The 25,285-nt window shown below is 42.9% G+C and overlaps 1 protein-coding gene across 1 annotated transcript in view; it reads left to right on the top strand.

Annotated features, from left to right (window-relative positions):
• Positions 1–25,285, top strand: part of LOC135883685 (collagen alpha-6(IV) chain-like) — a 127,191-nt gene that overhangs the window by 5,300 nt on the left and 96,606 nt on the right. The window contains 1 exon segment of the mRNA XM_065410919.1: positions 4,898–4,981. Coding sequence (XP_065266991.1) covers positions 4,898–4,981 — 84 coding nt within the window.

Raw genomic sequence — 25,285 nt, 5'->3', positions numbered from 1 at the left:
AGTGTGGGAAATAAGTCGGGGAGGGGAGGGAGGGAGAGAGTTCATGCTCACTACTTCTCTTCAGGTGAATCCTGCCAGCCTTAGTATTGGTTCTCTCCATCCTCTGGGTTCCCCCCCCCCATCAGAGATTCATGTCCTGTTATGAACAGAGGTGTTCTAGTCTTGTAGCACCTCACACCTCCCATTTTGCTTCCCCACATTTCCAATTTGGTAGAAGGCTACCAATTTACAGTCCATTACCACCACTGATTCTCTAATAGACTGGTGTTTATAGTAGGTTTTGAATTGGTTTAGCCTCTTCCGCTGCTGGTTCCTCATCTGTATTCTCTGCAGCCATTTGGCCTCGGTTGAGGTGTAGTTTCCTTTTTCCTGGTTGATAGAAGTCTTCATCCTTTGTCAGTGGTTCTCAGCCTTTCCCATACCATGATGCTATGTTACAACAGAAAAAACTTGGGACAGCCCTCCCATAAAGAAAAGGAAAGTGGTTGTAACTCCCTGAAACCTGTCTGTGACACACAAACCAAGCTGAGAACCAACGCTCTATGAGGAAATGACTTCTTGAATTTGCTGGGTTTTTCCCTCCACGTTGTAGCTATAATTTTCTTTGGTTTTGAAGGTGATGTAATAATTGTGTATATTTTTTTTACAATCCCTTGGTGAGGCTGCACAAGAACAGTGTCTATGGCATGCTTTGTGGCATCCCAGCTGTTATATTCCTTTAATTTCTTTGGACCTGTTCCAGAGCATATTGAAGTCAATGGAAAGATTTCCATTTGGATCAGATTCTTTATGACTAAATCAATTATACATACACGCCTGATGAATATATACCAAAAACAGGAGGAATGTTATGTTTTTACAGTAGCATTTGTTTTTTGAATGGCTTTTAAAATAATTATTCACTTTCATAGACATATCCTAAATAAACGACATGTTCTTTCTACATTACAGGCCAGATTGTGATCTCAGCTACACTGTTGCAAATCTGGAGTAACTCAGCTGGAATCAGTAAAAGAGTTACTGCAGATTTAAATGGGTATAGTATAAATGAAGTCTGAATCTGGCCCATTTTTAATTTTTATGTGTTTTATTCTTTATGGAAAAATAAACATTTACACTATTTTTAAAAAAACTAACTGCTTGTGATCATTGATATTCAAAGAGCTTAACTCAATATTATTATAATCTTCAGTACTTCCCACTATGTTCAGGACCCTTCTTTCTTTAGCCCTTGCATTGTTTCCCTCGTAGCAGTCCTTGTCAGTTTCAGACTCTGAAATTTAATATTGCAGAACAGTTGGAAAGATCTTCTCCCTGAATATAAACACACACAGACACACACACATGGAGCCTGGAGTGCCCATGCTTACATATTCAAACGGCCATCTATAAATATTTAAATGAGCCTTATATTTGTACATTAGGGTTTTTTTTCACTTTTAGTGAAAAATGTATGAATGATTTGTTTCAGAAGCGATGGATGCATTCTAAAACGTTAAATACAGACCTTTAACGTTATGCACATAAATATTATGTGCATGGCCATTTGCTATTTAAGCAGCCTGGGAGTGTCTGATGTCAGCTACTTCTCCTAAATAAAATACTTGTGACATGTAACACCTGGTCCATAGCCAACTAGTTTTGGTTTGCTTTCTTCCCTTCCCAAATTCTTTCATTCACAAGTGAGTAGAACAACCCCTCCTGCCAGGATAGGAAACTTAGAAATACAGTGCAAACATGCCATTTTACATGAAACACAGACCAATTTTTCAGGTTAATATTTGTATTCAATAAACCTCAATTACAGCTTGATCCAGCTCCCACTGAAGTCAGTGGAAAGATTTCTGTTGACGTCATTGGGAGTTGGATTAGGGCCTTACACAGGTTCAAATGCTAAATAAAGTTACTTGGAAAAACACAAAATTAGGAAAGAATAATTGGCCTGTCTAGTCCAGTCGCCTGCAGTTTGGACTAGATAAGAGTCCATGCCTATGATAAAAAAAGATTTCTCTTGCATAACTTACACCTGGGAGAAAAACTAAAACATTAAGTAGATGGGGCCTCAGGAAGTGCATGCTTGCTCAAAGGGCTACTGGGGCAAGGACTAGACATGCAGAGGGTGGAACAGAAACTAAACAATCACAAAAACTAAGGCTGAAATGGATGAAAACCTGGATATGTCTGGTTCCTCCATGTCTTTGCACATTATGCAGCTGGGTACACAAGGCTGTTGCTGCCTAATGGGAGTGCATCCCATTGACTTGCAAAGAGATTCTCTCTTTTTCTGCCTTTTCCTGGTTGTTGTAAACTGACCTTTGTTTCCTGGCCCCAGTCTCCTGACTGGATCAGGATTCCTCCTGCGCTGGCTCTTGTGGCTTGTCATCTTGTCTGATTTGCTTTATCTTTCTTTTTGCTGCTGGGATCCTACAGGCCTTATGTCCTACTACATTTAGGACATCAGTGGGAAGTGCAAGAACTTTGCAGGAACTGGCCCTAAAACGGAACAGCCCCTTAGAATTGGTGCTACCTACAATTGCATGGACTCAGTAATAACTGATTTGCAGTACAAGGCAACATACCTCCAGGGCAAGAAAACGTGTAGCTGGCTATTACATCTCTTTGGTAATATAGGCTCACTCCACCCTGTGTAAGAAGTAGTTTGCTAAAGTACTATGCGATCATCAACATTTTAACAAATGAATACAGTTTTATTATTTAAAAATAGTCTTCAGTGAAAAATGCATTACATCACCCTCGTATTGGACTTGATACGGTTGCCCTCTCTGGCAACATTTTGTTTTGAGAAAGCCTTTGTAATGAGGATTCTCGAAGATGCAGTGAGAAGCTTACTTGTGTAACCTTTTCTCTTCTCCTTCCTTATGCTCCAGATGTTAGGAAAGTTTGAAGGCTTCAGAAATATTTTCCAAGAATGCATTTAGTAGGGAAATGTTTGACTCTAGCCTGGGCTTGTCTTGATACATATCTTGGTCATCTGGGGATGAAGCTGTTATTTCATTCAGCACTTCAAAACCTGGAGACTGCCCTTTGCATCATTCACTTGAGCACATCCATCAGAGAAAGGAAGTTATTTTTTTTTAAACAGGGGGGGAAAAAACCCTTTTCTTTGTGAATGGAATGAATATATTGCTCCTGAAGGTGCTAGATTGAGAGCCATGAAGTGCTCATTTTCTTCCTAGTACTGGGACATCATTGTCAGTGGCATTGCAAACCTCTCCTGCAACGATGCAGCAATGTGCCTCAATCCTGAGCTGGAGGGAGAACCTTCAGGGCAAAAGGGTTGTTGAGTCCCACTAAACTTATTTAGTTAATTCCCAGACAGTGCACACACCCCAAAAACACAAACAAAAACAAAACACTACATTAAACTAGGTAAGTTGGAAAGTTCACATCAAGAGCCTGGGATAAAAAAAATTTACAAGAATATTGTAGTTATCCCCAAAATAAACAATCCAAACGCATTATGGTTTGGAAATGCACAGTTAGGGCATCCATATAACCTTAATTCTGCCCTGCATTGACCCGAGTCACCCAGTTGTCCTTTCTTTGTTCTTAGGGACACGTTCTGCAAATCTTTACTTATACGATTAATGGTTTACAGAATCTACACTTGAGATTGTGATGTGTGTGTTGTAGGATTAGGAACTCTAAGAAGGGTTTAAGAATGGACCTCTATCACTCCAGCTATCAGTAGCAGGAATCTATAGCAGGCTTTTTATCCTCTAGATATCCTCTGGACTAGTCACTAGAGGGGCGAATGGCATATTTAGCTGTTGTATAACTTATTCTTTGAAAAGTGCATTTCTCCATTGCAGCAAACATAATAGATGAAATTTTAGTGATATATAGTTATTTGGAAATGTAACAAGAAAATTCCAAGTCACCTAATCAGAGGAAGATCTGCTCTTTGGTTGGAGCTGGTATTTAATCAGCTCTGTCTCTCAGTCCAGGACATGTAGTATGCCATTTGATGACCCAGGTTTCAAGTACATTCAAACTGTTACATTTCTTACTCTCCTCCTTATACTATTATGTCTGTTGTGTACTAAAGGTTTTTTTCCCTTTCTATTAAAAATGTAAGTTTCTCTTGTGCTTAGCTCATAGACTGAGACTAGTTACAAATAGAGATGGGCATGAGCCACAAAGGTCAGATCTGGGTCTAAACCAGTGGTCCCCAAACTGTGGGGTGTGCCCCCCTAAGGGGGTGCAAAGGAATGTCTGGGGGGCATGGCAGGGCCCCCCGGGCCTGCTCTGTCCCCAATCCCGTTCTGCCGCCAGCTGCAGCTGCGGCCTTGCCCCAAGCCCCTGCTTTCGGCTTCTGGCCCCCACTCTTGGCTGCTGGCTCCGGTCCTCAGCCCAGCCGCAACTCCACTCCCAGCCCAGGGGGCGCGGCCACATTCTCCTACTGGCAAGGGGGTGTGCAAAAGGAAAAATTGGGGGATGGCTGGTCTAAACTGTCTCAAGGTCTGTGGGATTTGGGTGCGGGAGGTTGGTTCAGCTACAGCTCTAGTTCCAAAGAATGATCCTAAACTAGTAGGGTGTTTATTATCCCAAGCTACTCAACTCCAGTGAAACTCAGTAGGCCTAGAGAGCACTCAGCACCTTGCATGATCAGGCCCAGCTTATAAATCTGTCTTTCCTCTAGCAGTTTTAAAGACATTGTCTCATGTTGAGATGATCAGTGATTCTGAAAATGAGCCAGTTGCTTAAAAGGTTCAAGTTAGTTAGCCTGTCTAGTTAATGTCAAACAAATCCGCATGACTAATGTAGAACATCGAAATGAAATGAACCAGCTCTTAATTACAGCAGTTTGACTGAGAAGGATCTCAGATGCCCAGAAGGGTCTGGTTACTCAGTTTTTCCTCTTTTTCTTTTACAGGGTGGGAAGAAATCCTATAACGGACCATGTGGGGGTCGAGATTGCAGCGCGGGCTGCAAATGTTTTCCAGAGAAAGGTGCTCGGGTATGTTGGCTCTTTTGCTAGCTGAAGAAAAACAGTCCTTGTGTCTCTTATCTCCTCTTTTAAAAAAACAAAGTTAATATGCTTAAGCCTCCGTCTAATGACTTCATGAGACAAGAGAAGTGATGAAGACCAGCTGCATCCAAACTGGCCCTGGCCAGGTTTTTGAAAACTGTTATAAAAGTTGATGTTCACTAGCTGTGCAACAAGGCTTTAATGGAACCAGTAATTTTATTATGTGATCTAAGGGCTGTTTTGAAAAGTCCAGTAGCTTTTACATACATAATCTAGAAGGACAATTACAAAATATTAAATAATCAAATTGATGTTGGCTTCCATAACAAACTTTTCCAGTCTATACTGCAAATGCTTCTACAGGGTTGATGATGACAGATTTGGTTTTGGTCTTTGCTTGGACAATTTTATTGTGGGGTGGGAGTAATACTGAATGTATTTTAGCATTTTTCTTTCGCATGGGCTCTTGCAAATATATATGTGTGTGTGTATATATATATATTGGTTTAAATTTAGCCCCTCTCTGAGTTTTGGGTAGGGTTGCCAGGTGTCCGGTTTTCGACAGGAACGCCCAGTCAAAAAGGGACCCTGGTGGATCCGGTCAGCAGTGCTGACCGGGCCATTAAAAGTCCGGTCAGGGGCACAGCGGGGCTAAGGCAGGCTCCTTGACTGCCTTGGCTCCGCACGGCTCCTGGAAGCAGCGGCATGTCACCCCTCTGGCTCCTACACATAGGGGCAGCCAGGGGGCTCCGTGCGCTGCCCTCACCCCAAGCGCCGGATCTGCAGCTCCCATTGGCTGGGAACCGCGGCCAATGGGAGATGCGGGGTGGCATAGGGCAGCGGACAGGGCAGCACGCAGAGCCACATGGTCGTGCCTCTGCATAGGAACTGGAGGGGGGACATTCAACTGCTTCCAGGAGCTGCCACCCAGAGCCTGCATCCCTCCCGTGCCCCAACCCACTGCCCCAGCCCCGATCCCCCTCCCGCCCTCTGAACCCTTCGGTCCCAGCCCAGAGCCTCCTCCTACACCCCAAACCCCTCATCCCCACCCCAGAGCCTGCAACCCCAGCCGGAGCCCTCATGCCCCCTGTGCCCCATCTCCTTGCTCCAGCCCTGATCCCCCTCCCACCCTTGGTCCCAGCCCAGAGCCCCCTCCTACACACCAAACCCCTCATCCCCAGCCCCACCCCAGAATCTGCACCCCCAGCAGAGCCCTCACACACACCCCACACCCCACCCCCTGCCCTAGCCCAGAGCCCCCTCTCGCACGCCCAATGTCCCAGCCTGGAGCTCCCTCCTGTACCCCAAACCCCTCATCCCTGTCCCCACTCCAGAGCCTGCACCCTCACACCCCTCCTGTATCCCAACCCACTGCCTCAGCCCAGAGCCCCCTTCCGCACCCTGAACCCCTTATTTCTGGCCCCATCTTGGAGCCTGCACCCCCAGCCAGAGTTCTCACCCCCTCCTGGACCCCAAACCCCTGCCCCAGCCTGGTGAAAATGAGCAAGTGAGTGAGGGTGGGGAGAGCGAGCGACAAGGAGGGGGGATGGAGTGAGCAGGAGCGGGGACTCGGAGAAGGGGTGGGGCAGAGGTGGGGCTTCAGAGGAGGGGCAGGACAGGGGGCGAGGCAAGGGTATTCGGTTTTGTGCAAGTAGAACCCCAAATCTCAAAGCAACACTAATACAGAACTGCCAAATTTCTCCTGGTTTTGTGTTGGCTGTTTGTATGGGAGAGGGCTATCAGCTTGGTCTGATTGTGGTTGGTTGTTTTGTGACTTGGGATGAGGGGCAGCTGGTTGGCTTCACCTTTTAGTCAATTATAATTTTAATTTTTGCCCAGGCACTCCTTTTTTTGGCATATGTGCTCTTTTGCATTATATTCAGGAGAAGTCAAAATAAATGATAACATGACACATTTTAGTGGAGGTAATGGAATCAGGAGAGAGTTCTGCTGGTGTGTATTTAGGGAATTAATCTGGAAGATCTCACTATCTCTGGAAGTATCACTGAGTATCTACATTACTTCCTCGTTATCAGTAATCAAGCAAATTATTCTTGCTGAAAGCACATGTTACTTTTCCCCGCCTGCACCACCATATGACAGATGTTTACTACATCATGCAGAAAAAGTCCAGTCATGTTACTGATTTTTCCCAACCGATTTGTTTTATGGATATTATTTCATTACAAAATTTGCAGAAAGAACAGTAAAGTTCAGTTCTCCAAATTCCTCGCTGGATTTTTTTCTAATAAAAATATATTTACACGACAGGTATACAGTATAGTCTGCACTGAGTGTAATCACTTTCTGATGTGCATCTCCCAAAGAGAATAACAGAAGCTGCAATCTACAAAAGCTCTGTGGCCTGTATCTCCTTCCTTTTATATTTTTGAAGCAAGTCCTTGAACGGTAGAGTAATGTGTATTTTACAGCTAACATCTGCCTCCTTGGAAGTGCAATAATAAATTAAATCACTAGCAGCTGTAGAAAGAGTTTTTAATACTAGCAAGTTAGAGATGAGTTATTTCACTATGGAAAAAAAATCACCTTTCAGAAAAAATATCTCAGCTTCATTAGCAATCTTGATTTATTCCATGTGCTTAACTGTGTCAACTGTGCATGGTAGGGAAATTCAGGACATCACTCGCCTGTTAACTTAATGAGTCTGAATCTGTTTCTTAGCCTCAGTTCAGGAACACATCCTTATTCAAGATTAAATTTAAGCACATGCTTAAGATGGATTTATGCATGTGCTTAAGTATATCCTGAGTTCTTGAACGTTTCACTGTTACTCCATGTGCTATGGGTGTTTATTATTCAGAACTTCATGTGGAGGGTGGGAAGTATTTTTTAAAGGCTAGAGCAGGAGGCTGGTTTTATTTCCACTTTGCCACTGACTCACTGTGTAGCCTTGAACAAGTCATTCATGATACGATCTCTGCCACTGATTGCAGTGTGTGCAGCAGGTGGTCAGCACCTTTGCAAAACACAGCACTCACCTTTGTGTTTCTCACTACACTGCACCCCAGTAAACGGAGTATAAAAAGAGATCAATTAGCATTCCAAGCATTTAGTTATTTAAGGTCACCAAAGTGGATGAAAGTCCTTGAGAACCCTGAAGAATTTTTAGTTATTAAAGCACGTCTTTTGCATTATCTATTGTGAACAACAAATAGAACACAAAGCCTAAGAAATAAGCCATTTTCCTGGCACTTGTTGCTTGTGATGCTGTAGTACATAAAGCAAGTGTAAGCCTTGTTGGACTGTGCTTGTTTCAGTGTAAAGCGCACCTTCTGGAACAGTTGACTTCTCTTGCAGTTTGTCCATATAGCATGTGTTTAAAGCCAGTGCTCAATATTGCATGAAATGAGAGGAGGGGAATAAAGAGAGTCTAGCCTTCTACACAGACCAAAGCATATGATACAAGAGAAAGAACAAACTAGCGTCCTTCAAATGTCCAATAGGAATTATAGTTCTTTCTTTAATTCAGTGATCCTGAAAAGTGCTGAGTGCTTCCTCCAAGGTACTTAGGGAGCTCAACTCCTATAGAGATGAGTGAGAGTTAAGCACACTCAGCACCTTGCATGAGCAGATCCTGACAGCGAGGCACAAGCCTGACTTGCTCCTTGAATTGAATATCCCATAAATTGCTCTAACCCTTGGGCAGTGTGGAGCATCCTCCGGCTGTCTCTTTACATCCCCACGGTTCAGCTTGATGTTTGAACTGGCTGCCACGTTGTTGACCTTGCCATTCGAGCTCCTGGTGTCTCTCTTGTTAAGATGTCACACAGATTTTAGACTGTTTTCGCTTCTGACCTGAGAACTCATTTGGCTTTTTAACATTTCCAACATGCCCAAATCCCACTGACTTTCAATAATGTAGGCTCCTAAGTCACTTAGGCATTTTGAAAATTTTAACTCTATGCTCTTATTTTTGCTAGAGAATATTATACTTGTTCTCTCAGATTTAAGAGCATCAGACATCCATATCTTTAAGGGGGCAGCTATGGAGATGGGTTTTGTAGAGATCAGCTGTCTGACATGTTCAGAAACTAATCCAGATTTTTTAGAAGGCAATGCAGCGCAATATTTGTCTAGTGCCCACCTGGAGTATTCCAGTAACCAGGTGATAAGTCATGTTACATATAAGTGCAAAACCACATCTGTATCTGCTGCTGTCCCTATGCTTTGCATTCACTCTGGGAAGTGCTGGTGACTGGCTGGTTGATTGGGGACAGTTTTCCCTTTTTTACATTATTCACTGAGGTTTAATTCAGACCCTGTTAACTTTTAAAGCTAGAGGATGAGAGATCAGTTGTGGAAGAGCCCTTGATCTCAGTCATTGATTCAAATCCAGCTCTGGTAGATATTGAGCTGATTAAATTGAAGTCAGTGGCGAAACTCCCATTGAGTTTGCGGATTGAGGTTTCCACCCTGGAAATTGTTATATCTGCCGAATGTTGAGTGAGTGGAGCTCAATTCATTCTGCACAAGCCCAATGTCTGGTGGAGAGATGTCATCTTCACTAAAGCCAATGTCGCAACTGGCAGCCTTGCTAGCCTTTCAGATAAAGAGGCGAAGAATAGAATGAACAGAGAGAAGGAGACTAGACTACAATTGTCTTTTGCTTTTCACACACACAACTGCCCAGTCTTTAGAGATGGTCCCTTTTTTAAAGTATAGTTGTGGTGCATTGTGAGACAGTGTGGGAGAAGCTTGCCAAGTCATTGTCCCTTGCTGGACCTGGTACTGATGTAACACATCATGTGGCAATTATGCGTAGATGTTGAAACAACAAAGGCAGCTCTATAAATTAACCTCATTCTGCCAGTTATAAACCTAGAGAGACAAGGTGGGTGAGGGTAATAGCTTTTATTGGACCAACTTCTGTTGGTGAGAGAGACAAGCTTATGAGCCACACAGAGCTCTTCTTCAGGTCTGGGAAAGGAACTCCCAATGTTTCAGCAAAATGCAAAGTGGAACAGATTGTTTAGCATAAGTAGTTAGCACAGATTGTAAGGGACAATTCTGCTATAAATCTAAGAATTTCTCTGAGTTTGTTCTTGTTCCTCTAGGCAATATTGATTTTAAAATCAAAACACATCAGCTCAGCTCATTTTGCTTAGTTACTCCTGGTTAATAAATGATAAATTAAGATTTGTGCAAGAGGTTTAACATTAAACATAAATAACAGCGTAAAAGTAACCCACTGTTCAGTATTCATTACATTTCCTCTCTCTGGTCAATCCATAGAGAATGTGACAGCTGCCAATTAGGGAACCTGGCTCTTTAGGTAAAGCTGTCTACATTCAAGCTTCAAGGTCTGGAGTTCAATCCCTGATGTCAGCTAAGATGGCAACTATCAAATAAATACAGACAGACTCCGTTTTTAAAAGGAGGCTTGTGACATTGGTCAGGGTAAGGTCCATGTACAAATGTGCGCCTGTATTTCCATGCCAGCTGGTATTAGTGCAGTTTGCAGTAATTACACACACAGTCACAGTACTTGTGTGTGATCTGACTTGCACAATTAGGTAACCAGCTCCCCTTGCATTTTTATAGCAATCCGCCTTTAAAAATATGTTCTGGAATGTCAACTAATGAAACAAAACTCTCTAGCCCTTATGAAATTGAATGGAAATGTAACAGAAAAGGGGAAGTGAATGAAAATCCTGATGCCTAGAAAAAATAAGGATAACTAGCCAAACCCTACAAACAGGGAAATATAATTTATGAAGAAAAGGGTACCAAGAAAATCTGACTTTGACTAGATCAATTTTAAAATTAACAGATTTAAAGAGATGAAAATAAATTTTCATATTTAGGTAAACGAAAAGACAGTAGTTCTAATACATGTTCTCCATTATGTTGGTGAGTGATCTGCAGCTAAAACATTATCAGCACTTAACAAACACTGTCAGCAGAAGTTACTATGTTAAAATAACATTTTTCATCCTCCCCCTCCCCCCACCCCCTTCAGTGTTTGATCCAGAGCTTAGGGCAAGGTTAACTTTTGAGCTTTTGAAAAGTTTGTTCCACATTGATGGCCTTATTGCCAAGAAATGCATCCCATGTGAGTTGGTGGAAATGGGGGAAGATTTTTCCTGACTACAGTGTTTCAAAGCTGGAAGCATTGAGCAGTAGAAGGCCTGCACCATTTCATCTCTACAGTTCGTTTTGCATCTGTGTATGGTGGTGTTGGCTTTCATATTTTTATATTTTGTCATCTAGTTTTAAACACTTGCAAAGATAAACTAGCAGCCAAATTATTTGTGGTGTGTGCACCATCTCCTGATGCCTGCTCACTTACCTTGGAAGTTTATAACAATAATACAGCTTTCTCTAAATATCGCTTGATGTATTTTGTTGCCTTCCCACTGATATTGGTCCTCTGTCTCTGCTTGAAAGACTCAGGTTTTTGGAAAGGAAAGAACTTGAAATGACACCCAAAGCTCCCGAAGTTAATACAGTGATGGTGTATCTAATGTAGCTTTTAAGTCCAAGATTTACTGAAAGAGCTAAACTTTAGTTCATGGTGTTACTAATTATCTTTAATTATTCCTGTGATTTGTAGTCATGTCAATAAATGTATCTGTTGCAAATCATGTGCTCTGTAAAGCTCTTCTGCCTGATTAAATGCAAGCCCATTAAGATAAGATGAAGTTATTTACCTAACTGCCCTGTCAATTATAAAACCATTAATGTGTAAAGACTCTCACTCTTCTGACTCAAATACATTTGCCAGCATCTATCACACAGAGATATCTGAGATTCCACGACTTCACCCTAAACTGAGAATAACCATGGTAAATGCATGGGCAATGGACATTAGCGATGGGCAATGAATTAGAAGAGGTAGATACATCTCCAAGGAATCTGGTCTGAACACAGTAACTGGAAGCCACGTTTTGGGAAGATGTAACCTAACTGCTATTTACCAAGGGTTAAGGTCATGTTGGCCACAAAGATCTTGTGCTTACCTTTATATTGTGATTAGCAGCCCCAACTCACTAAAGGCACAGAGGAGCATCCCTTGGGATAGTTGGTTGAAATCTGATTGACAAATGTCATGGTGTTATTCCCCCCCAAATTAATTACTAAATTTAAACATTTTAAAGTCTGATTTTTTTGGGTTTAAATGTGCTGAGACAGCAGAGCTTTTTCTGAGTTTTGCCTCGGATGGCTAGATAATGTTACCTCAGTACTTGCAATCTTTGAAGTAGCATTATCTCAACATTTGCAGTTCTCAAAGGATTCCCTATGTTTCGTGTAGGGCGTCCCCAGAGAATTGTAAATACTTAAAAGATTTTAGCGCAACAACCCTAGAAAGGAAGTAGCCATGTTATCTCACATACATTGGTGTATAAACCTAGAACAAATGTTGACTTTTTAGTGGTGACTACTCATTATTAGATTGAGCTTGATAATGAGGGGCACTGCCCAGCAGCAGATTACACGGATTTCATAATACAGATCCTTGGAATAAGTCCTCTAGTTAATATGAGTTCAGGGAGGAGCAAGGATACATTGAAAATGAAATGCCTCTTGCTTCTAGATAGAATTGTTCTTCTTGGGCAAAGTGGAAATAACCTGAGACTTCCTGCCTCCTAACATCTTTTCCTCCCACTTGCCCACTTCTCAGCAAGTTCCTTTCCCTTACAATACAAGTCAGGCTTCCTCATCACCAAAAACCCAACAATCTGACCCCAGCTCCTCTCTAAGTATTGCTCAATGTACCTTCTCCATTTCATCTCTAAGCTTCTACAATCACTATCTTAAGTTCCTCTCTCCAGTTCCATCCTAGGCCCTCTTAAGTCTGGCTTCCCCCCTTGACTCCGCTGAAACTGCTCTAACCAAAGTCTCTAATCACCTGTTGGCCAAACCTCAGGGCCTCTATTTTATCTTCTTTCTCTGTGAGATCTCAGTGGCTTTTGATATTCAATGTGCCCGCCTCTCCCTTTCCCTCCTTCGTTTTTCTCAACTCTGTTCTCTCCCGACTCTTCTCCCACTTCCCTAATCATTTGTTCAGTCTCATTATCATGAGGAGTTCTCCTCTTTTCTCCCAATTTTGGTAGGTGTCACAAAAGTTTCTGTTCTATTCTCTCTCTACACCTTTTCTCTAGGAGATCTTACACACTTACATGACTCAGCTACGATCTTGCTGCTGACTCACACATTTGATCCCTGACCGGTCTCTCTCCCTCTACCCTCGAATCTCAGCATCTCTCTTGGACTTTTCCTTTTGGATGTCTCACTCATTGAACATGCCAGAACTGAACTCCCTTGCTTTCACCGTGTCCTCTTGTCTCCTCTATTCCCTGAATTTTTGGCAGCAACACTTTTCTTCCAGGCACTCATCCAGGCCATATAGTTGTTATTTTTGACTCAGCTCTCTCTCTAGCCCCACACATCCAGGGTTGTATTGAAGGACTGTCATTTCTCCAAGAACCAGCCTTTTCTTTGTCTAGCTAAAACTTTTGCCTAGGTCCCTTTCACCTCTGTCTTGACTACTTCAACCTGCTCCTCTTTGGCCTTTCTGACCCCATCCCATTACCCTCTTGTCCATTCTAAGATAATTTTCTTGGCCTATTATTCTGATCATATCACCTCTTTGAGTCCCTTCACTAGCTCCTCTGGTCCTCTGTGTATCAAATACAAGCTTCTAGTGCTTACCGTTTAGCTCCTCACTACATATCTGCTCCTATATCATACTGCATTTCCCACCGCCACTCTATTCCACCAGTGATGTCTAACTTTATCACCCATTTTGCCTATGCACAAGAGGCAGCTTTCTTCCTTGCTTGCTCTTGTGCATATGACACCTTCCCTGAACTAATCCACAAAGCAACCATCCTCTCCACCTTCAGATTCCCCCTCAAGATCTACTTCTACAGTGATGCCAACAGCAATTGCCAACTCATAATGGCTAGGTGGGTGGTCAGCAGGGATTCCTAACATTGCTAATGTCTCTTAAAAAAAAAAAAAGAGAGAGAGAGAGGCCACAACTTGAAAATTGTGCATGTATCTAACCCATGTAACCACCAATCACCTTGGCCTCCCTTCCTCACCTTCTTCACCCTGCTTGTTACACCAGCTGATTGTCTTGTCTGAAGTTAAACTGTAAGCAGGGACTCTCTCTTGCACTGTACAGCGCCTACCATGATGGGGCCTCAATCTGATATGGGCCTCTGAGTGCTACTGCAGAGAAAAGAATCATCAGAACCCAGTCCATTCCCCTCCAAACGCAGTCATAGTAGCTATAACAATTCTTTTAAGCTGTCTTGATGTGTTGAGTAGTTTTGATAGTAATGCAGCACTTTCCACATTAATAAATATTGCGTTCATAAATATTGGCCTGTGATTGTAAGTGATGCTTGTATTGTAAGTGATGCTTGATCAGTTTCTCCTCTGGGAAGACATTACAATTATAATGCCACCATTTTATTTGGGAGGAGGATTATCTTCAAAGTTTAAAAAATGTTGACCATCTGTTCACTGTTATTGAACATGGTTTTGGCAATATTTCGAGTGAAAATGAGGTAATAGTAAATCAAACAAACTATGTGCCTATGTTGTTTTATTAACAACCGCCAAGACTTAATTTTTATTATTTCCAAAAATGTTGACTTCTGCCAAATGCGGCATTAAGCAATTAGTGTACATTTCCTGTTCTCCCCTCCTTGACCCAACCTCAATTAAATACATTGAGTCCTGGCCGTTCACCAGAACTGAAGTATATGCCAACTAAACAACACTCAGTTTGCAGTAGGTATCCACATAATATATGATGGTATCAAAACTGAACCAGGACATACATACAAGTATGCCATCAGCTGTCTAAACCTTGAATACATTTGTCAAGACTTCTCAAGGGACAGGCATTCATCTTACCTTGCTTAGACATCTTGGAAGTTGGTAATAGTGACTAAACTATTTTGAAGAGGCCCATGAAGAGGTCTTTTGTTGCTGTTTCTGGCTGTGTTTGCGACTTGTCTGAAATAAAATGTGGGGCATGTTGTGTGTAAAATGAGGCCTCATCTACACTACAAAACATATTGAATTAGGAAACCGTTTAAAAATAAAATGGCATTGGCTGGCATGGTTGTGTCACCAGCGTGGTGGGGGCAACAGCTGCTCAGTTATGTTAATCATACCATTTTAAAAATCTGTCTACTAATGCAGCACTTCACATAGTGGTATGGGGGCCTGAATGAGGATGTTTCATAATGTTTACCTTTGAAATACCCCAGAGCAATGGTTCTCAGACTGTGCTCCACAGAGCACTTCCAGATGGTCTACAGATCCACAGTGATGAAGTATCTGTCAGTCTTCAAGCACTGATGCTTCCTGCTAGATGTAGCATAGTCCAGGACTCTTACAGTTTCCAGAGGCTTTTCTGGCTAGCTAAGCATTTTTAAAGCACCTCTCTGCATCCTGCAGGAATGCTTTATGGCTTTTTTGTTGTTGGTTGGTTGGTGAGAGAAGAGATTATAGTCTCACTCCATCCACTGGGTCACCAATGCATCCTTCCTCTCTGGCTTGGTCTGAAAACAGACCCTGGTTGTCTCGAATTTGGGCCCCCCCAAATTGGGGCATCTCAGATTAGTGGACATTTATGAAAACTGAGGCTTAAAAAACTTGCCCAAGGCCACACAGCAAGTCTGCGGCAGTCAGGAACAGAGTCCAGATCCTCTTACTCTCAGTCTTGTCCTGCAACTACAAGACCATCCTTCTCTTCCACAGATGTTTTTTTTTAATGTTTTAAATTACAATACTCTGTATTTTACTGGTGCTGGTACCTTAAGCCACATGCATGGGCAGGCTAATGTAGAAGTTTTTGTTGTCACCTATTATTTCCTGCATACCCCTCCTACTGTAGGTGAAATCTTGGCCTCACTGAAGTCACTAACACCCATTGTCATTGGGGCGGGTGGGGGGGGGGTCAGGATTTATTTTCTGACTCCGTGCAGACTGGGGATCAGAACCAGACCAGTTGTTCTAGGCTCAGGTCCAATCCCTGCCTCTTTGGAGCCTTGACAGCAAAAGGGTGGCCCTACACATCCTGTGTTCCGGCTCTGTAGCTACAGCACTCTACACATCCCTGATCCTCGGAGAAACAAAATTACCCTCAACTATTTGTTTTGAATACTTTGTCCAGGTGGGCAATAAAAGAATTTAATGGTGTGGTTTCATACTCCCCCCCTCTTTAAATGTGGGAAAGAAAATCCAAAGATATTGGATGAAGCAGTTGATGCATTATGATGCTTTTGGGTGTTTCTTTCTGACTTTTAATACTATTTACTGCTGCTGAAGAAGGACTAGAGCAGGGTTGATATGGCCTTTCAACTTCTAGTTCATCTTTCTCTACTGCAGCAGAAGGGGAAGAATCTAACAAGGTCCTAACATTGGGAGAAGAAAGTGAATCAGAGCTCTTGTTGTTCAGCAGACGCCTTATCCAACAGCCAGGGAAATTTCAAAAAAATAAAATTCTGTAACAAGAAAACTTCTCCCAGAGAAGCTCTCCTTTTCAGATGGATAAAATAAAATCTGTTTGTTAACAGAGTCCAACACAGGTAAGATAAATAAATGTTTAAGTGCTTCAGTCATCAAGGTCAGCCAAAATAGAGCCCAATGCATTGCAATAGAAGGCCATAATAGACCATTCTGATCACTGAGTCCAACTTTCTGCTTAACACAGGCCATGGAATTTCCCAGTGATTCTTGTGTTAAGCCCATAACTGATAAAAGAGAAGTTTGGAGCCTTCTGTGCATTGAGAAACAGCAAGAATACTCTGCTCTTTTCCAGGAAGACGAACAAGGGAGCAGTGTGCTGTCTCGAACCTGGCCAAAGACAATGGTTACACATTTCTTTCCTTCACACATTAATTCTTCACTTCCTATGATTGCCATCAAGGCAAGATAAGAGCTCACCTTCTCAACAGTATTTTTTTCTATATCAAAACCCTTTCTTCTTCCAACTCTAAGATGCCGTTCTCTTATTTTTCCCACTTTTGACTACTTGCAATCTTGGACTTCCTGTTTCAATATGTTCCCCTGTGGCTGCATCTCTGTAAAGTTTCTAAAAATGAATAGAGGCCCATGACCAGGTTGCCTCTGCAGTGCCTTTTTGTGGCCCATCAGGACATGACTCATCCAGACACAGGTCTCTACTGGTAGGTCATTGTTTCTTGTGAGGTCCAAACCACTGGTGCTTGACCTTCCACCAAGACACCTACCCATTCTGCGGTGCTATAGTCCAACAGAAATCAGGAACAGAAAACCACAACTCCAACCAGGGTAATCGGATGAACGTTCAGTGGGACCTTGCCCTTCTATTCAAGGCTTGCCTTTAGAAAGTCTGTGCTTCAGATGGTCTGTTCATCCCTTCTAGTAGGGGCTCATAAGGCTGGTAAACTAACTCAGCCTTTGGGCTGCAATCAAGCTTCTCTCAGGAGAAGCAGAGCTCTGCTGTCTTTCCTGGACAGCCCCAAACTGAGCTAGGTTTCCTCCTTTTCATTACTGTCTCTATGCCTAATATTTGCTATAGGTGTAGCAGGACAGGGCCAACTGGGCCCACGGGTTCTCATTAAATCTCTCGTTGCCAGCGTGCAGCCTATCTGCCCCATCACAAGGATAAATTATTATCTCTACTTGCACCATCTGGGGTAATTTTTAAAGATTGTCCTGAGACAGGATGTACAAATGCAGATTGTTATGGTAGGCCCTTCCTGCCTTTGTCCTCAAATAGAACAGAGTCTCAGATGCAAGAGACTCCTGGAACCAGCCAGTGAGCAAGGCCTAGCAGCAGGGAAACTGGCCAAGAGTCAAGTAGGGAGCCAACCAATGGCCCAGGAAAACAGCAGAGGTTGTGTCAACAAGGCAACCTTAATTAAGCAACAGATAGGAAGGATATTCACCAGTTGACAAGCCTGCATCCAGATGGAGCTTAACAGTGAAGATGGCTGATCGGGCAAATCTCTTGTTTGAAGTGGTAAAAAAGAAGCTGTGGCTCCAGTTAGCTAGACACAAACCTGAATGCTTGGGTCCCCACAGGTTGGTTGTCAGTCTGGCTCTTTCTGAAAAAGAATGTGCAGTAGCCCGGAGGCAAAGCAAAAATAATCCCCAAATGGAGAACCACAGATTCCAGGGAGACAGGATGGCATCCTGATGTAACAGCGCTTTTCATAATGATTCTGAAGCTGGGGCTAGTTAGATATGGTTTCCCAATTTTATTTTAATCTAAAACAAAAAGGGAAATAACATGGGAGCAATTGCAGGTTAAGACTCCTTTTCAGAGGTAATATCACAGGTGATTTAAAAAGCAAGGAAATACCCATGCATTCCCCTTTGATTTTTGAAAAAGGCAACTTCAGGAAGATAAATCAGTGAGGAAAGTCTAAGTCTCAAGACTCCAATATGGTTGATTGATATAAAAGGTGTATTTTAGGCATTTGTTTTCATTGCTGATGATTTGCTGAAAGATCATCTGAGTGTACAATCTGATCTCCTTTGTATGAATACTCTTCTGCTTATTTTTATCAGATGAGATGGCCAAGGTTTCATTCAGTCTGATCCTGGAGTAGTTGTGATAAAGTGGGACTGTTCTTATTGTTTCCTCTGAATACTGTAGGGGTGCCTCAGTTTCCCCTATGCATTTCTTAAGTCTCTAAGTGGTGGGATAAGGGGGTGTGATTGTTGCAGAGCAAAGGGCCAGTGTCCAACACTCTGTCTCCTGGCAACTAATGGCCTGGGCCCTTCCCCCCTGCAAGGTGATAGCTAAAGGTGTTGGAGAACAAAGGAATCAGGTGACCTCCTGGCCCGGGAAAGGGACAAAGCAGAGGAGGAGGGGCTGGAGGGGAAGTCAGTTTGGGGCTGGCTGGGGACGTGGAGTGAGTGCAGACATGGGTGTCTGGCTCACTGCCCCCCAAAATGGACCTAGCTGAGGGGTCCTGTTCTCTGTACCTACAAGCTCTGTTTTAGACCGTGTTCCTGTCATCTAATAAACCTCTGTTTTACTGGCTGGCTAAGAGTCACGTCTGACTGCGAAGTTGGGGTGCAGGACCCTCTGGCTTCCCCAGGACCCCGCCGGGGCAGACTCACTGTGGGAAGCGCACAGAGGGGCAGAGGATGCTGAATGCTCCAAAGGTCAGACCCAGGAAGGTGGAAGCCATGTGAGCTTCTTGCCCTGAAGACAGTCTGCTCACAGAGAGGAGACTTCACCAGAGTCCTGGCTGGCTTCATAGGGAGCAGTTCCAGAGCATCGCCCGGGGACTCCGTGACAGTTGTCCATGCTTATAGTCGTAGATGACTTTAGTGTCCATAGAGATGACACTTCTTTTAGATTTCCTAGGGTCTTCTGGCCACCATGACAACCATTGGCCTGTGCCAGTTGGTTTCTGATTAAGTGTGTATTTGAGAAGACCTTTTGGACCTTGTTCTAAAATTAGCATTATCCATAAGTCTGACTTTCACCACTGCTGGTTTCTAGCGAGAACTCACTATAATTCCTGGCAGAAGAGTCAGTGGTCCTGAGTTATTGACCCACCATGGATTGTGATGCTATCGAGTTGGTAGCATGCTAATGGACTATAGTTTTATTCCCCAGTTTGCCACCCACTAACTGGTCATATAGACAAGCCCTTAGTAGGACATTATGACCATCCATTGTTCATAGCCATTGATATGACTCTTAAGCATCTTATCCCCATAAATCAACCTCACAGTTACCTTGATATACTGGTGACATGAGACAGATAAAACATAGTAGGCAAAGGCTAGACACCAGTGGCAGTCATTCCATTCAGAATCTGATCAGTTGCGATACAGAGAGTATTTAAAATTCTATGCCATAGATGTTGTGAAGGTGAAGAGGATCAGCAGCTGCAGCTGACCTCTTCTGCTTGGTCGTCGGAGCTGCCATCACTTGGAAACATATTTCTAGCTGTGAAAGGCTTTCTGACATTTCTGTACATAAGGATTTGGACTGTAACCATGAGGATACATCCATGGGTGGCAGGGACAAATGCTATTCTATCTCTAGTTAAGTTTTAGCTTGTTTGGATCACATAGCTCTGAGGGCTGTTTCTTGCAGAGTTCTATAGGGCTTGTGGCAAGGCACCTCCTTCATCTTGCCGGACCAAGCACTTCCCCCTCTGGCAATAGCGGGCCTGGGGTAAATCAGCCCCACCCTACTCTGGGCAGCATTTGTCCTCCCCTCTTCTGTGCTCCTTTGGCCATATTTCCTGGGTAGGCCTCAGGGGTGATCCTCCACCAAACAAAAGGGGAATAGTCCCGTAAACACAAGAACAAAGGGTGATATCTTCCCCTGCCTCCTCTCTGGGGCTAGATATCGCCCTGTAGTCTGCCCCAGGGTGTCAGTCCTTCCCCTAGCAGGCACTCAGGCTTGTCTGCTTCCCCTATGGGAAGGAGCACAGCCTCCCCTCCTAGAGAAGCTTATGTCCCTGCTGCCACCTGGTTTTAAAAAGTCTCAGGCAGCCCTTAACTGGATCCAGGTGTTCCTAATTGACCTGAGGTAACCCCTTCTCAGCTTATAGAGAAGAGGGCCTTAAACTTTCTAGGGCTAACATATCTGCCTTCCCACATCCTCTTGCAGCCCTCCGGCCTGACTTTGTCCCAGGCTGTAATTTGTCACTCCTTCAGCTTGACTTGTCAGGGAGACAAGGAGGCAGATGGGACTGTGGTGTTACAAATTAACAGAGCTTCAGTAATTTGGGATCTGTGCTTCCTCAGTGCCAGGTTGACACAGAACCTGAGAGAGAGAGATGGCTGAGCTTCAGTCCAGAGAAGAGGTCATCATGCAACTTGGTTGGGGGAAGCATCTAAAGTCTGGCGGGGATGGTTCCTAACTGCGCTGTGAAGGGTATATCCTTACCCTTCATCAAGGAGGTAGGCAACCTGGTGGTGCTTTTAGATCCCCAATTGCACCAGGAGCCACAGGAGGCTTGAGGTAGCCAAAAGTGCCACTAGCAGATTCCCTAAATGTGAAATTAAGATGCAAGAATTTAAAAAGCAGAATCAGCTGGGTATCTTTTTAGTTTAACAACTGAATAACCAGTCAAGGATATCTATAACAGCTTCTTTCCACCCCCAAAGAAAGGAGTAAGAAGAAAAACCGTGCTTGCTTCATTGCTTATCTCCTTCTCCTAAGCCATTTCATTAGGCATTTCAGTTAGCATGAGGTTCACGTAGATTTGAAATATTAAGTGTTTAAGCATTACTGTCTTTTATTAATTGCAAATGTTTCCAAATAGTTGTGAAAATGTGATTGTCCTAAAAACAGTTACCTTCATTTTACAGTAGTGTATTTTATATTGCTTACTTTTGAATAACATTACAGATACACATACCAATCTGAATGTGTTGCTTTCTCCTGGAACTTGTTCAGTGTATTCCATTGTGTTTTTCATGTGCAAAGAAAATTGCATAGATTCTTCCAGTTAGTGTTCAGCATGCACTAGAACTTCCACTCATCAGTAGTTTCTCATCAAGTTTTCTGGAAAACACATAAGAGCATCTGCTTTTGTGTGTAGTAGATTAGACGGCACCTTTGCTTTTGAAGAGGGAGAGGAGTTCAATCAAACCTGAAGGGTCAAGATGAAAACTGTAGCAGGCAAACTTGTTCCCTAGCTGAGAGCCTTCATGTTAAGTATCTCATCCAATTACTTGGTCGGGGGGGAGGGGAAACTACTCTAACTTTTGAACTGTTTTAAATGTCTGTGAAGTTGCCTGGATGTAAGTGGCCTATTAATATCTGTTGTCTTTGGAAAAGTTGTGGTCTTTTTTTTTTTATTTGTTAAGACACAGCAGATTCTTGCCAAAACTAATAAACAAAAAAGCCATGCAATTTTAAATGTCTGGTTTTAATCCACAAAAAACCAAAATACAAAACGCAAAGTTAACTTTGAAGGGGTATTTTAAAAAGTCTGTGTTTGTTCTTTAAAGCTTCTTATAATTGTTTTAAGGATGATCAAAGAAGGATCTCTAATAGATGGCTCAACATATGATAAATTCTCAGTATACTAAAACTCTTCTTTCACTCTGTCTAAAATGCTAAGGGAGATACAGTTATGGGGTTCATATCTTCTCAGCTGATGTAATGCAGTCTACTTTAAAGCTGAATCTCTCAGATTTGTGTTCAAATCCTATTAGGCTAGCAACATCTGTCTTTCTCTCCATGATATCCAGGTGCTATCTTTTTCAGTCAGGCTGCACAGATGTAATTGAAGGCCACACTAGTGGAACTGAGCTACTCTTTCGATTGATGTATGAGGCAGAATAGAATCCAGTTCACTCTCCCATAGCTGTACTGGTTGTACATTGCTGAGTAGTAATATATTTGCTATGTACTGCCTTTGAATATACACAGGGAGTACATATCGTTCTACAAAACAATTACATTTTTACAGTTATTTTTCAGAGCATACCTGCATTTTAGAGATGAATTATTTCTATAACTTGGCTCTAGCTTATCACGATTTCCAGTTTTAAAAGGAAAGTCATTTAATTAAAAGTCCTTGGCAAAATGAAAACATTGACGCTCATATATTTTATAAGTATTTATCAGGAAATGTGTATGATAAAGTAAATGATTTGTTGAAAAATGGATGATAATGCCTGATTTCTAGCAAATCGTAAACTGATTTTACTTATTCTTTGGATAGTTTTCCCCCCCTTGATATTCTATTGATTGTGGTTGGTATGCTATTCATATGAGTGCTACAAAGATTGCTCTAAAAGATATGACACTTCATTTTGAATAATTTGTAAAATATTTTTTCAAATACTCTGAATGCTTAGTTGTTTCATTTATTTGTAGCGGGGTGAGATCTGAGACCAAAGCTCAGCTGTGCTAGGCAGTGTACAAACATACAGTAAGAAACCGTCCCTGCCCTGAAGTGCTTGCAATCTAAATAAATTGTCTTAACTTATTTAAGGGTAACTTATAATTATCTTAAATGTTAATTAAGTAATGAGAAACTCATGTTCCTTACTCCTATTTAAAAATGTGTTTTCAGGAAAATAGCTGGTTTCATAGCAAATCTTTCAAACTGAACAAACAAAAACATCAAGAACTTTGATTATGCTGTGTACCTTTTTATAAGAGAACTGATAGTAATCTAACAACATTCTCCTGGAATATCTCTGCTTTCCAAATTTAGGAACACATACAAAGAAAACCAACACTAATGCTTCTTGTCCTGTTTTCATTATTTAGGACATATCCTCCTCGTAGTACAGACTGTTTGTAGGAGTAGTACAGAATGTTTGTGCACTAGGTGGTCATTTTCCGTGTAACTCCAGCTACAGAAGAGCTGTAAATCCAACAGCATTATAAAAACCATTTACAGGATATCCAACGGCTTCTTTTAGGTTTAGATCAGTGTTTCTGGGACATTTAAAGGAAAACTTTCCTAAGATTTAACATTTTCTTTTGGAAACAATAAATGACTTAAGTATTATCTCCAAACTTTTACAAAGCAGCGAAATCATTAAACCTCATTTGTTTTTCTAACTTCATGACTAAAACCTGAACTAATCTGTTCCAGCCATTCCTTTCCTTTTATCAGCCGGAATGAGTCTTAAATCCAGAGAGCATTTGGATGAATAATAGTTATGCTTAGAATGGCTTTATTCTGTGCACTGAGTGAAAGGAAGCAGGCAGGACTTTCTTCATCTTGCTAATCTGGGTGCTTTATTTTGAGCATTTCTGTTCTGCCTGTGACAGTAGAGTCAGGTACTGCACCGTGAAGTCTGCAGTAACTGCTCTCTGCACAATCATAGCTCTCCTGTTAGTTCTTGGCCACACACTTAGGGTGAAATCCTGGCCCTACTGAAGTCAGTGGGAGTTTGCCATTGACTACAATGGGGCCAGAATTTGACCCTCAAACTCTCAAGTGAGCTGTTCTCTAGGCTTTTAGGAATCCATTCTCAGACTGCCATTTGCTTGTTAGCCTTGTAGCAGGCTTGAAGAAAATCAAACAAGCAGTATTTTCTTTATTCCACCAGTTAGACCTTCTGTATGCCACAAAAAGGTAGTGGTGTGGGGAAGCGAGAGGGGAGAATTTCCCACCATTTTCATGGCCCTTGGACTAGGAATGTAACGTAATTCAGATAAAAGTGCACTTGTTTGAGAGATGAATATCTGGGTACTGTGTGTAATGTCAGCAAGAGGCTATGCCTGAAGGAGAGCAAATTCCCAGAGAGTGCTCAAGCTTAGGCACAATCTCCTTTACTGAATTCAGACTTGAATATTCAGCGCAGTTCTGGCAGCGAGCTGTGACCAAACTGGGTAGATGGGGCATGGCAAGGCTATATGCCATTATCATTTACTCCATTCAGTTTAGCCTGCAGCCTATGTCATCTTAGACGCTGGAAAGGCATTTTACCCAGCCAGGTGAGTCTGTCTGACCAGTGAGTTTCAGGAGCAGTGTTGTGAACAACTGATATTAAACACAATACACATGAGATCTCTCGCTCCCGACTGGAGGACAATGCAGAGATGTTGTCAGGACACCTGTCTATAACTTTGACATGGCCTGTCAAAATCCCCACGCTCTCCACCCCGTCAGAAAGTAAGCAGAATAATGAAGCTGTTTATCTGGAGAAATACATGGCCGAAGCTCTAAGGAATGACATCCCGCTTGGCCCCAGCAAGACATGGGAAGGTGCCATCTCCTTCACAAACTAACAGCATCTAGACAAGCCACTAGATGGAAATTGACTGAAAGCAAATTTGTTCAGGCTGCAGTGGGCAAAAAAGGGGTAAGATTTAAAGCCCTAGGCCCCCTGGGTTACAGCCTGACCCCACCGATGTCAATGGCAAAACTCCCTTTGACTTTAGTGAGGCCAGGATTTCATCCCCTGAGCTCCAGGAACTACTTCTTCCATCCACCCCAGGGGCATATGTTGCCCCAAAGTGGGCAGGGATATAGTTCCAATGTCCCTCCCATCTCCTGCACCATCCACCTAGGCCAGCTGCAGGGGAAGGAGCAAGCTGTGCCATCCCTAGAGCATGCCCACTGTACAGATTCTCTTGTGAATTAGGCTCCTTGGGGAGGGTGTAGAGGAGCAAACTCACCCCTGCGGCGCCTCCTACTGGTCATCTCGGGAATTAGCTCTTCCAGCATCCTGGAGCACCCCCTGCAGGCCAGTGAGCCACCTGTCCTCTGGCCCCCATGTCCCTCCCGGACCCCGGTGCCCTTGTATCTGGGGTGCTGCCCCCTGGCAGTACCCCTCAGTACTAGGGTCTCCCCTCCCCAGGGAACCCCCACC

This window comes from Emys orbicularis, chromosome 9 (genome assembly GCF_028017835.1).
Source record: "Emys orbicularis isolate rEmyOrb1 chromosome 9, rEmyOrb1.hap1, whole genome shotgun sequence".
Lineage (NCBI taxonomy): Eukaryota > Metazoa > Chordata > Testudines > Emydidae > Emys > Emys orbicularis.
This window is presented reverse-complemented; position numbering and strand designations above follow the sequence as displayed.